This window comes from Paroedura picta, chromosome 3, assembly GCF_049243985.1.
Source record: "Paroedura picta isolate Pp20150507F chromosome 3, Ppicta_v3.0, whole genome shotgun sequence".
In the NCBI taxonomy this organism is placed as follows: Eukaryota; Metazoa; Chordata; class Lepidosauria; order Squamata; family Gekkonidae; genus Paroedura; species Paroedura picta.
In genome coordinates this window covers 48,268,562-48,282,388 of record NC_135371.1, presented here as the reverse complement: position 1 = coordinate 48,282,388, position 13,827 = coordinate 48,268,562, and the positions used below count along the sequence as shown (strand labels likewise).

At 38.1% G+C, this 13,827-nt stretch overlaps 1 protein-coding gene across 19 annotated transcripts in view; it reads right to left on the bottom strand.

Moving 5' to 3' along the window:
* WNK2 (WNK lysine deficient protein kinase 2) overlaps nucleotides 1-13,827 on the bottom strand; it is a 173,015-nt gene that overhangs the window by 24,172 nt on the left and 135,016 nt on the right. For 10 of the 19 annotated variants that reach the window (XR_013229027.1, XR_013229028.1, XM_077325571.1 and 7 more), the window contains 2 exons: nucleotides 5,945-6,160; nucleotides 4,875-4,973 (listed from right to left, as the gene is read on the bottom strand). The exons of 5 other annotated variants lie outside the window; for them this stretch is intronic. Coding sequence is in view for 11 of the 14 variants with exons in the window: in XM_077325571.1 (XP_077181686.1) it covers nucleotides 4,875-4,973; nucleotides 5,945-6,160 (315 nt within the window). In the remaining 3 variants the exon portion in view is untranslated. Of the gene's footprint in view, nucleotides 1-4,874; nucleotides 4,974-5,944; nucleotides 6,161-13,827 lie in introns of those variants that run through there. 4 more of the 19 variants (XM_077325567.1, XM_077325568.1, XR_013229032.1 and 1 more) reach the window with 3 other exon arrangements.

The window sequence follows — 13,827 nt, the reverse complement described above, 5'->3', positions numbered from 1 at the left end:
TATTTCCCCTATGCTATTTAATATCTATATGCATCTCCTTGCCTAGCTGATCCAGAATTAGTTGTCACCAATACACAGATGACACCCAGCTTTTTCTGTTAATAGATGACTATCCATCAATACCCCTTACAAACAAGTGTCTGAGTGTCATTATAGACTGGCTTGAGCTGAGTTGGCTGAAGTTGAATTCAGCCAAGATGGAGATCCTGTGGCTGGGTTGATACATGGAGGAGTAGAGGATACAGGTCCCAACATTTGATGGGCTACACAATACCGGTATTAAATGACAAAGGTTTGGACATAATATTAGACCCCACCTTAACAATGGAGGCCCAAACCATGAAATAAGTCCATCTGGCATTTTTCCATCTGTACCAGGCAAGGCAGCTGCCACCATACCTCTCAGAGTCAAATCAAGTCTGAGTGATCCATGCAATGGTCACCTCTAGACTACATATCTGCAACTCGCTCTACACTGGACTGCCCTTGAGACTGTTCTGGAAACTCCAACGGGTATAAAAATGTGGCTGCATGAGTCCTGACAGGGTTTCAGTGGAGAGCATACAATATACCAGGGCTCACCCAGCTGCATTGATTCCAGGTTGGAGACCAAATCAGGTTCAAGGTATTAGTGTTAACCTTCAAAGCCATATAAAATCTGGGACCAGTGTACCTGCAGGGCTTTTCCTTTATACCCCCCAAGAGCACTAAGATCCACTGATCAGTATTTGCTCAGGGTCACCGCCTGAAGCAGCTGAAATTGACCTTGACCAGGGACAGGGCCTTTTTAGCCTTGGCCCCAACCCAGTAGAATTTGCTTCCAGGAGAGATCAGGGCACTGTGGGACCTAAATCCATTTTGCAGGGCCTATAAAACATAGCTGCTGTGCCTATGATTGAGGCCAAAAATAACACCTGCAAAGAAATACTGGCCTCATTTCAGGAGAGGAAGATCGGCTCCTGGAAAAAAAATCCTGTCTGGGAATTTATCTGGGGGACTTAGTTATGGTTAAATTAAAAATATGTTAATTTTTAAAATATTTGTATCTTGTTTTGATGATGTCACCCACCCTGAGCTCTTCCGCCAAGCCTTTGGCTGAGGCCAGTGTACCTGCTCCATGCTATACCACAGCAGACTGACAGCCCTTCCCCTATATATATCCCCTACCTCTTCATGGCAACATCATTAACTGCCCTTCGGTAACTGGGTGTACCCACCCGTGGGATCAAGGAGGATGGAACACTGTATTTTATCAGCTGCTGGATGTTTATCTTTTACTGTTTATATTTTAATGGGAACTGTTTCATTAATTATAGTTATATTGTATTGTAATTTAGAATGTTAGCCACCCCAGGACATAAGTGTGGGGCGGGATATACATTGAATAATAAATAAAATAAAAATAAATCAAATAAAATATTATTATTATCTAATAACGAATGGCTGCTCAAACTCCTATTAAGCTAGAAACTTTGCTAAATGTAATGGCACTTCAACATAATTGGGGTGGCAATGTAGCTTAGTGGCTGAATAACTGCTTTGTATGCAGAAGTTTCCAAGTTCAGTCCTTGGCATGTCAATTTAAAAGGATAGGTAGCAGGTGTTCTAAGGGTGCACTGCCTAGAGTACTGCTGCCGATCAGAGTTGACAGCACTGAACTGACTCAATATAAGCCAGCTTCAGGTATTCATGTGTACTTTGCTCCACTCTAAAAGGCTGCTTACGAAACTCCTTTACAGATACAATAGCTGTTCAGATATTAACTGCTATTTTATCCACTTAATAGGAATGCATGTTTTAGACCCATTATGCACGGGGGGAATAACGCACATTCGGGATGGAATGGCGGCGACTAAAATCACCGATAACGCGCGGAGCCAGCAGCAACCGGCCGCTGATTCGGTGCATGCCGCCGAAAAAGCCGCATTAGCGAAACGCGGAAGAAAGCTCAGCTTCCGGGTGACCGGGGCGCAACCAGAAGCGGCGCCGGGATCGCTGCGTGCATAATTGGTTACTCTGGGTTTTGCCGCCGTTGCGCCCCGTCCCGTGCATAACCAGTGAGCTTCGCGTCTTCCCCCTCCGCGTCTTCCATGTGACCCGAAATCGCCGTTTCGGCGGCCGTGAATAATGGGCCTTAACGCTGCAGCAAAATAACCTTTCAGCTCACACTTGGAAAAGAAATGAAAAGAAATGCTAAAATGTCCTAGGGCTTTAAACTTTTTTCTGATTAATATTCATTTTAAAGTTATATTGATATATAGCAGATCTAGAGGAAAAGTTTATTAAGTGACAATGAGCCAACTTGGTGTAGTGGTTAGGAGTGCAGACTTCTAATCTGGCGAACAAGGTTTGATTCCCTGCTCCTCCACAGCCAGCTAGGGGACCTTGGACTTGTCACAGCACTGATAAAGCTGTTCTGATAGAGCAGTAATATCAGGGCTCTCTCAGCCTCACCTACCTCACAGGGTGTCTGTTGTGGGGAGAGGAAAGGGAAAGCAATTGTAAGCTGCTTTGAGACTTCTTCAGGTAGAGAAAAGTGGGTAGAGAAAACTCTTCTTCTAAATTTCTACTAAATTTTCAATCCAAATTACAATACATTGTTATCTTAGATTTTTCTTTATAACACAGTACTCTTTGTCCTTTCCATTAAAATACGTGCAGGAACTGGAAGTGTTAGAGCAATGTTTGGACACAAGAGGACTGGATGAGGGTTTTAATAAAATGCAGGTTAATCCATACAGATGGGAATGAGGCTGATTTATGAATTGGGCTTATCCCAATATTTGGTTACACACCCCTTGAAAGATCAGCTGAGCATCTTGGGATTACTTCTAGAGTCATGGTTGTCTTTCAACAGTCACGTTTCCTGGAACACCTTTTACAAATTTAGGTTGCTTTGCCAGCTGTGATCTTTCCTGGAGAAAGCTGATCAGGGGACACAGTCACACATGACTTAGTAGCATCCACACTTGACTTGTTTAATGTGTTTTATGTGGGGCTGTCATTGACAATGGTTCATTGTTCAAAAATGTGACAGCTAGGGTGCTTCAATAAAGATGGAGTGGCAGGAAGAATGGCACTACTGGAGAACTGATTTCATACTGATTTTTTTCTGTTATATATCTTTTTAGAAGAAAAGTCATCTATAAACTACTTTGTTGAAAGTATTTTTACTTCAAAATCTTGCTACAGTCCTATCGCCTAGGAGATAAGCACCAAGAACTGGGGGGTTTATATGAGCATTAACTAACTAATTTAAATAATAGGAAAGTTTCACATAATAAACTATATATCCTCTGTTTTCTTTGATACTTACTGCTATGGATCTAAAAAAAACAATGGCATTAGATGAAAACCGCCACAGATAAAGGAAACTACTTGTGCTACAGAAAATGTAACAGTCCCACCCAGAGTGTAAATAAAAATTATAACCAGAATTATATCCTAACATATTCTCTACTTTTATATATTAAAGTTGAAGCAATATAATGAGTATTACAATGAATATAATGAGTTCCATATTCTAAAACACATACCTATTAGTTCTCACCTCCCTTTGTAATTAGACTTTAGTGGAGTTTGAAAATTATAAAAGCATTATTTAGAAATGAAGAAGGATGTATTGTGAGTAGTCTTGTGCCTTTGATCTGTAACACCTCAATAATGATAAAAATGTATAGGTCCAATGGGAAAGGTTTGGTATAAATGAAAATGAATATTAAATTAGCTGAATGTTTAAGAGAACACTAGCTGTATTTTTGGCACTGCATGTAAGCATGCCCTAGATTACCTTGTCGGTCCAATATAATTTTATAAGAAAATAGGTTTGACACATAGTACAAATATCAGTTTTTATAGAATATTTATGAGGTATGATTGAACTGCCAATTAGTGTAATAGTACAATTTAGAAAAGGCTATTTACTATTATTTTCATCAGTGTTTGAAATCAACCTAGATGTGATACCAATAATTATTTCTAGAATGTCATAACATTCTATTTTAATTTTTTAAAATCTGTGCTTTGATGAACTGCTTGTTGACTTCATCTCTGAGGTCACATGAGGTCACAAGAAAAATAAACTGAGTAAAGTGCTCCAGCTAGGTGAGTTCATAGTATAACATACTGCACTTTATAGCAGATTAATCAGACAAGTTTCATTTAACAAAATTCACTTGAACCAAGGCAAAAGGTATAATGGTGGTGGTGGTGGGGAATATACAGCCTAGAAGAGAGGATATTAAAGAACTAGCAGGAGCATTTCTCAGCATTTCTACATGCAAGGGATAGAATAAAATAACAATAATAAAATAATAATAATAATAAGTGGATATAAACAGTACTGTATATCGTTTGAATACAGCCCTTGTGCAGATGTTATACCCTTCAGTGACCTTCTAGAATTGTATCAGCTTGCTACATGCATGTCTTCATAGTCCAAACATGTGTGAAAGAGACCATTCGTCTACAGAAGGTTGGATTTCGTTTTGATATCGCTGGAACCGGGACAGCAGACATGTATAATTGCCACATTGTAAATTAAAAAAGTCACTTAAACGTAAACCACATAAAAATACGTCCAGGGTAAAGTTTACTATAGAATAAATGATGAGATCTTCCACACATGCTTTTGGTACCCAGGCATGAGCCAAAAGCAGTGCACAAAAGCTTTCTGGATGAAACAAAACAAAATTAAAAATAAGAAGTGCCAATGATGATTAACTTCAAAAAAGGGGGATGGGAATAAAAGGGATTGTTTAGAAAATAAGGGGGGCAAATCCTGCTGAACGTTAGATATATGTGAAAATAAGTTTTGAAAAAGGGAGATAAAAGAAAGATGGGTTGTGATAAAATACAAAAGAACAAATACAAACAGATGGACAAAGACACAGGTCCACTGAGGAATCTGGTACGAGGTTTGCTACTAGATTTATAGGTCACTCTCTCAGACGTTTGGTGGAAAACCGTCCAGCCTGCAAATGAATATAAAGGGAAGAAAACAAAGACACTTATAAAGTACAAATAGCTGAGATCAGTTGTCACCATCAGTCATATCAGCTTTGTTAGTTTATCATCCACATCCTTGCCAAAGTGGAGCAAGTTCATTAGTTATATATGCAAAAGGATGCAAAAAACAAACAGTAGAAGAAAATAGATTCTTTATAGAATTAATTTGGGAGGACATGCAGAACTGAATTTCTTTTTAATCATCATTACACTTCTGCAACAGATGTTGCTCATTATGATGAATCTTTGAAGCACCGAAAAGTATCAGCAATATAAAATATATATAAAATCATCTCTAAAACACAAGTCTTATAAAGCAGGAAAACTATTTTGCATGTTGGTGGAAGATTATCTGCTCATATTATTTTTGTAGGTCACTTCAACATTATAAACAAAATTCTAGCCTCATCAATGGCAAAGGGTTTGAACTAGGGAGTATGAACCAAGAGAAAAAGTCAGTCAGTTATCCTGATACCAAATCTGCAAAGGAACCCTGTTCCAATTTTTCCTCAAGATACGTCATTCCCTGATTATAAGCAATCATTTTAGAATATGAATTTAAAAAGGTATAAAAGTGTCCTCTTTATGAATACTCTGCTAGCTTTCCTAATAGTGATTTTGAAAATGATCTTCTCAGTTGCACGCAGACCTCCTGAAACTTTGACAACTTGCCAGTATGTCTCTGGAGTTATCTGCATCATTTCCATATCATCCTTTGCCATTCTTACACATTTGTTCTTTCAGCAGTTCTACAAAGCAGGTTAGTCTGGGAGAAGGTGAAATGAAATAGCCGGTGTGCTTCAAGGCTGAACAAATATCTGAACCTCCATCTCCCACAGATTCAATTTTAATGCTAGACCATATTCCTTTTCAGTGCTGAAATATGTATTAATTTCAGTATAGGATACAAATGATGGCCCTGAGAATATAGAATCACCTTGGCCAGAATTTCCATGGACATCACCTCCTTCAGTGGCTAATCCAGAACAGATGTCAGTGGACAAGGAGGCCTTGACAGAGCAGGGCTGCTGTGTTTGAACTGACTTTCCAAGTATGGCTGATGTGGATGAAGTTAGTGCAGTTGCTTCAGTAGAACCAGTCTGAGCTTTAGCATTTTCGTTAGCCAGTGTGTCTTTGCAGTCTGATACATTGCCTAAAAAGGACACACATAAAAATCACCATGTGCCAATAATGAAAGATGAGGTGCAACTATCAGCTCCAACTCTCTGAAGAACTGGATGACATCAACAATTCTATGAAGCTCCACTGCTGAAATATGTATGCGCAACCAACGGCAGACACCAAACCAGCTGTTCAGTATATGTAAGGATCAATGCCAATATAAAATGAAACCCAACACTAGCCAAAGCTTTACATAGAGAGATTCAGCTGTCGGCTCAACAAAAGGAAGTTGAGAGCCAAAGAACTACTTTAGGCAATTATAGAAGAATTGTGGTATTTTTAAAATTTGTTTTTGAACAGTACATGTTGAATTTTCCATACCTTATCTTAAAAACAGTTACAGAAAATTTTTCCCTTTTTAATTTTGTACACAGTTACCATTTGAGAAACTTGAGTTTAAAACCCCAGTATGCTGAGCACATATACCATAATTAGATATGCTATAGGCATTGGATCCTGTAAATGGGCTGGATCCAACACTTCCGCGAAAAGTGTTTTCTGCCAATCTCTTTTCCTGTTTCAGTTCCCTTTGCTTTGGAATACTACACTGCTTCATTGACCCTCAAGAGAAGCTTTTCATAGATGCAGAGCAGTTCGTTGGAAAGGTAAAGGTAGCAAAGTTTCTCAGAAAAAGGTTAGACCTAAAACAATGCCTTTATATGAGAGAGTTCTTTGCAGTTCTATCCTACCCAAGTAAGTAAAGTCTAAGAAACTCTAAGTAAAATAGAACACTCCCAAGTACAGGATCAGTGTACTCCCTAGTCTTAAAACAAGCCTAACAGATATTCATCTGGACCTGTCTTTCAAAAAATCTCCAAGAGGGGAGACCTTACAGTTTTTTTGTAAGAATATAATTTTATTTTCCAATCATTGTGTGAATGAGTACTTCTACAAAGAAGGATTATATGAAATAAATAAAATTGCAGTGTGAGAGAACAATGAGAACAGCTCTCCAATACTGCTCTTTTGCATAGCAATATCAAAGACAACGGTATCAAACAGAATGATGGGAAATGTTGAAATGGATCATACGCAATACATACACATGCAAATGTGTCCTATCTAATTCTAATGTCCTCCAAAGTTTATGCTGAAATTATTGGAGAAGAGTAATTTGCAGTACCAAATTAATATAAATTTCACTATCTTTTATTCTTTTGGTGAGCAAGGTATAACAAATGATGACTTCTCACTCATCAACTTTAATGTACTGACTATGCACAGAAGACATCAGAAAGTATGCCATAGAATTTACCCCTTCTAGAAACTAGTTTCAAATTCAAGGGACTTCAAGAGCAACAAAAGCTGTCATCGAAATCTCGTATTTTTCTCTTGTCTTCAAGGAGCTCATGGCAGCATTCCTGACTCAACCCTCTTTTCACAGGCTGGGAAGAAATTTACAATTCTGATACTTTAGCATGTGTTCTCAGTGATCCAGAAACCACTCTCATTTTGTTTTGCAAAACTGTACTGAGCAGTCTTCGTCTGCTGGTATTTAGCAACCTCAAATAGACAAGCATGACTTACTGAATATTATTTCCAACTGTTGACTGAATAGATAATTGTCATCAATATACTTTATATTTCTTCTTAATCACTTGGCCTTTGTAACAAAATCAACAGATTCATGTTTTGCTTACATGTTTTAGTCAATCTCAAGCCTGGATTTTCATTTCATGGCTCCTCTTTTGGATTCAGCCACATGTCCATTTAGTCTTGCTCCTTCTTCCTTGCTGTTGAATTCTACAAAGACTTCACGTTTTCAGCTTTCTACTAGCCCTAAAACTCACTTTGGACTGAAGTTTACTTTCCCAGAGATCTTGACTTAATTCTTCTACTTGTTCTTCTCAGAAAGTGATGAGCTCAGTCGTTTGCCTTGGAGTCCAAATATGAAGTTTATTTTTTCTACTTCAATTGATTGTTTGGCTTTGCAATAGCCTGAATCTGCACTATACTTCCTATAAATCTTCAACAATTCACTCTCAGCATACTCCATTATTTCTGTTTTCTTCCTATCAAAAAAGTGTCCCAGTCTTCCCTCCTGTTCCTCACTTTAAGCATAACTTGTATATTCTGTCACAGAATGACCATGGTGCACATCTCCAAAGAAATCTAAGATTTTGTATGACTTTGCTATTAAAAATCTTAATGATTTTATGAAGTAGAAGTAGAAGAGGGAATAAATTAAAAATCAAACCTTATATGAACATTTAAACAATAAATAGCTTGTTATGATATTATAGAGCATGAGAAAAGGAATGAGGGGAGATGGAAGTAGGTGGAAGCTGCTTAAACACTGAGGCATTTAAAATCACAAATAAAATAGATGGAAATATCTCTTATGAATACTTTCTGCCTGACAATTTCTGTACAAAAGGAAAAATCTTGGTAAAAAGGGAGGGGGTGGGTGGGAACCATGTATGCCTATATATTTTACAATGTGGGAAAATACCACAAATATCTATTTTATTAGGATCAGATGTATATGGAAATCACTGCATATTGTGCATTTCAAAGAAATTAACATCATGATAAAACTTGCATTTATATTATTCATAATGGTGAACATCAGTATTCAGATCTAATTTCCAACACCCATGTATATTATATTTAGTTAAAACAATGCATGCGAAGCAGCCCTGATTTATAATTAGAAGTCAAAGATGATATAATCCCATAAAATGATATAATATGCTGTTCAATAGCTGTTGCTTTCAACCCACAGAAGGAGCATATTGAGCATATTAAAAAATACTCCTTTGCCTGGTGAGGGGTGTGACACAGTGAGAATAGAGCAGTTTGGCAGTTTCGACCAACAGAAGATTAATATTATCTACCAGAATACCATATCTGATAATTTCCAACATCTTTAACCGTTCCTTGCGGAGCGGATAAAACAGTAAGGGCCCCAAGGGCGGGCCCTGTCCAGGATGAAGAAGGGTGCCGACAGGCCCCTTCCCCCGGACTGACAATCGGAAGGCCCAGATTGAGAAAGCAAAACAAAGAACTGAAATTTTGGAAACTCAATGCAGATCTAATAATCTGCATTTTAGAAACATAAGAGAAGATTTGAAGTGGCTAAACTTGGAAAATAAATTTTGGCAATTGCTCCAAGATTATTTGAATATACAAGGAAATTTTCCCAACATTGAGCAGATATTTAGAGTGAATTCAAGATCTGAATTCAGGAATAACGTACCTCAAGATATACTGGTTTGCTTCACTTGCAAGAAGGTTTATCTAAGAGCTCAAGAGAAGAAACTGCCATGGCATCAACATTGGGACAAAATGGATAAACTAAAAATATTATCAAAAATTAAAATACCGAATTTTCCACCCAAATATATGAAAAATTTCAACCAACTTAAAAAGCAAAATGCAGATACTGTATGCCTACAGGGAACTCACATAAAGAAGAAATATGCAATATTTTAAATAATAAAAAATAGGTAAAGTATATCTTGTGTCAGTCTTAAAAAGTGTGGATTAGCTATCTATATAAACAACCCACATTTAAAAGTTATAGAAAAAGATTTAGAAGAGATCCAGAGTGAAGATATATATTTTAAAAATGAGACTTCTGGAAGGCAAGGTGTGTATCCTAGAAACAATACATGCAACACACAATTTCAAAGTTAATTTTTTTGTGATTAAAAAAAACTATGCTAGAATTTCAAGAGGAAGATATTATGACATGAACGGAGTTTTAGATCCAAAGAAAGATAGATGCAGAAATCATAAACATGGGAAATTACTGAAAATGTATTCCAGTATTTGGAAATACTGAAATCAGAAGATGCCTGGAGAATCAAAGTTAAGAGATTTCACATTCTTTCATAGTAAATATCAAACACATTCAAGAATAGGCATGTTTTGAATATCAAAAAATCAATCAGTTAATCTAGATAAACCAGAGATACAATTGTAAATATCCACAGAAGAAGTCAGTCAATGGAACAGAAAAATTAGGGAAATATTAAGATTAAATGATGCTGTTTTATTACAAGATAATATAATAAAAAGATTTGGATGAATATAGTACAAAAGGAACTGCAATTTTGGAAGCAAGTAAAGCTTTAATTAGAAGAATCTTACTAGCAGCTGCTGCCAAGAAGAAAAAAGAAAAATCAGAACAAACCAAGACAATAGTAGATAAAATCCAGAGATTGAAGAAAAACCATAAAAAAATGCAAACAAAGGTATACTAGTAGAAATCAGACAAAAATCAATTAGATATGTTAGAAATGGAAGAGATATAGGAAAAACTTAAATATTTTAAAGCAAGGTCATGTGAAAAATGTGAATAAACCTGGTAAATATTTGGCATATTGTCTTAATAAGGAAGGGGGAAAAAGTAATAACATGTATAAAGAAAGGAGATCAACTCACACAAGCAAAAAAGAGAAATATAAGAGCAATTAACCAATGCTGTCTCAGGATTCAATTAAAAGAAGTCTGTTTCTGAAAATGAACTTTAATCAACAAACCTAGATGAAAGTTTACACAACTAAGTAAGAGTTGAGCTGAGGCTCTTACAATTTCTATTTTATGTATCATTGTTATTATCATGTTAAATTATTATTGTTGTAATATTACTGCTGTTATTGTTACCTGTTACCATGTGCTAATTGTTTTCTCCCTGTTTTCTGTAAACCGCCCTGAGCCCTCAGGGAGGGCGGTATATAAATATAATAAATAAAATAAATAAAATAAAACAAACTATTTATAGATAAATAAATCAACCAAAATGATTAGAGCACAAGAAAGGAGTTATATAATTAAAGATGGACTTTGTAGTGAAGATGGTTTACACATCAGAACACTCTGAGTCCTCCAAATTCTCAGCTTATATTGAAAATTAAGTTTTTTTTAATGCACAACATGGCAAATTCTCAAGGGAACTCAATTCCTGGCAAGATATTAGAGATGAACATGATTTTGGGGTACTTGCGGACTGTAAGCTAAATCTGAGCAAACAGTGTGATGGCATGATAAAGGCAAATGCAATTGTGGCCTGAATCACCAGAAGCAGCACATCAAAATCTCAACATGTCACAGTCCCACTGTATACCACATTGGCCAGACACCACCTGGAATACTGCGTATAGTTCTAGAGGCCTCACTTCAAAAAGTGTGTGGACAAAATTGAGAGGGTTCAGAGGAGAGTGACAAGAATGATCTGGGGACTGGGGACCAAGCCCCATGGGGAAAGGCTGAAGGACTCAGGACTGTTCAGCCTGGAGAAGAGTAGATAGAAAGGGGGCATGATTGCTGTCTTTAAATATTTGAAAAATTGTCACTTAAAGCAGGGCAGGGAAAGGATAAGACCCGCAGAGGATGGGACCTGCAGTAATGGGTTTAAACTGTATGAGAACAATATTGGCTAGATATCAGACAAAAAATTTTTCACATAGTAGTTCAGCCTGGACTTGGTTGTCTAAGGATGTGGTAAGCTTCCCTCCCTGACAGTCTTCAAGCAGTGGCTGGACAGATACTTATTCTGGATGCTTAGGGCTGATCCTGCATGGAGCAGCGGGTTGGACTAGATGGCCTGTATGGCCCTTGTCAACATAATGATTCTATTCTTCTATGGGGTTGTTGGGGAGAAATATTTATTGTATGAATTTTTATATATATATATATATATATATATATATATATATGATTTGTTATGTAATCCCTCCTTTTCTTTTGTGTCCTTTTAATATTATTATTTAAAAAATAATCAATTAACTTTATTTGCTAACTTTCTTCCTTACATATTCACACTGAGGACAAGACTTCAACCATAATTTAAACTGTTTCAACTATCCCTTATATATAGATCACCTTGTATTAAACAAACCATAGAACAGTCTTCACCAAACATAGCCTAGTAGCTAAGTGAAAATTATGATAAAATATTCCCTCTTCAAATCATGCTATTGTTTAAAGGAGTGATTCTCGGAAGAAGGCATCTGACTCCCAAGGGAAGCATGCACAATAGGCCAATCTGAGGAGTGGAAACAGCCCATGTGACTAGCATTCATTGAAACATCCATTCTTGTATCCTAGGTAGGTCACACAAGGGATTGAAACACTGTGGCAGAATTCCTTTTGGCAACATATGATTTAAATATGTTCCATACATACATTGTACAACTTTATTATACAAAACAAATTGATATCATTTTTATTATTTATTTCTTGAATTTCTAAGCTGCCCTTTTCCAGAAAAGGTCTTGATGCAGCTTGCAACAAAGAAAAATAAATTTCGTATGATAAAGCATTAAGATCCTAAAAATTAATATACATAAAACACTACATGGGACAGCCCTACATTGGTGGATCTCCTTTCTCCATGGTCAGGGCCAGAGGGTTGCTATCAGGGAGGAAAGATTATACCTCTGTGAAATGTGGAGTCTCTCATGGCATGATTCTTTTTATTATTATTATTATTATTATTATTATTATTATTATTATTATTATTATTATTATTATTATTATTGTTATTGTTATTAAGATTTATTTCCCGCCTCTCCCTACGGGCTCGAGGCGGGTCACAACAACTAACCCCATTAAAATTCCCATTAAAACATCAATCTACTAACATGACGGCTAAAAATCCCATCCCTCCCCCAATTATCAAAGAAGTGACGAGGAAAGGATAGGGGAGTAGTGTACACTCGAACTCCTGGGGGGGGGAGCGATGACCCTGATGCACTGACACCAGCCTCAACCATAAACTTGGTGGAAGAGCTCCATTTTACAGGTCCTGCGGAAAGCTGACAAATCCCGCAGGGCCCGCAGATCACCCGGGAGCTCATTCCACCAGGTAGGGGCCAGGACCGAAAAGGCCCTGGCCCTGGTCAAGGCTAAGTGCGCTTCCTTCGGGCCAATAGGTTCTCACCCACAGAGCATAAGGCCCTGTGGGGGGCATAGAGCGGTAGGCGGTCCCTCAGGTATGTGGGTCCCAACCCACGTATGGCCTTGAAGGTTAAACCAAAACCTTGAACCGGATCTGGGCAGCAATTGGCAGCCAATGCAGCTGCTGGATGTGGGCCCTTCAAGATGTTCCAGTGAGGACCCTGGCAGCTGCATTTTGCACCAGCTGTAGTTTCCGGGTCAGGGACAAGGGTAGGCCTTCGTAGAGCGAGTTACAGAAATCTATTCTGGAAGTGACTGTCGCATGGATCACTGTGGCCAAGTGGTCAGGGGACAGGTAGGGCACTAGTAGCCGGGCCTGGCGAAAATAGAAAAATGCCTGGCCCACTACTCTCTTGACCTGAGCCTCCATTATCAGGGAGGCATCAATGGTCACACCCAAATTCCTAGCTTGGGGCACAATGGTAAGTTGCACCCCTGCTAGGGTGGGTAGACGTGCTCTGCGTGTTCCCGCCCCCTTCCCCCCAGCCACAGGACCTCCGTCTTGGAGGGGTTGAGTTTCAGGCGACTCTGCTTGAACCATTCAGACACTGCTTCCAAACATCTGGCAAATGGTTCTGGGGGAGAGTCTGGATGGCCGTCCATTAGGAGATAGAGCTGGGTGTCATCAGCGTATTGATGGCAACCCAGCCCAAAGCTCCGTACCAGCTGGGCCAGAGGGCGCATAAAGATGTTAAACAATGTGCAGGAGAGGACCGCACCATGAGGGACCCC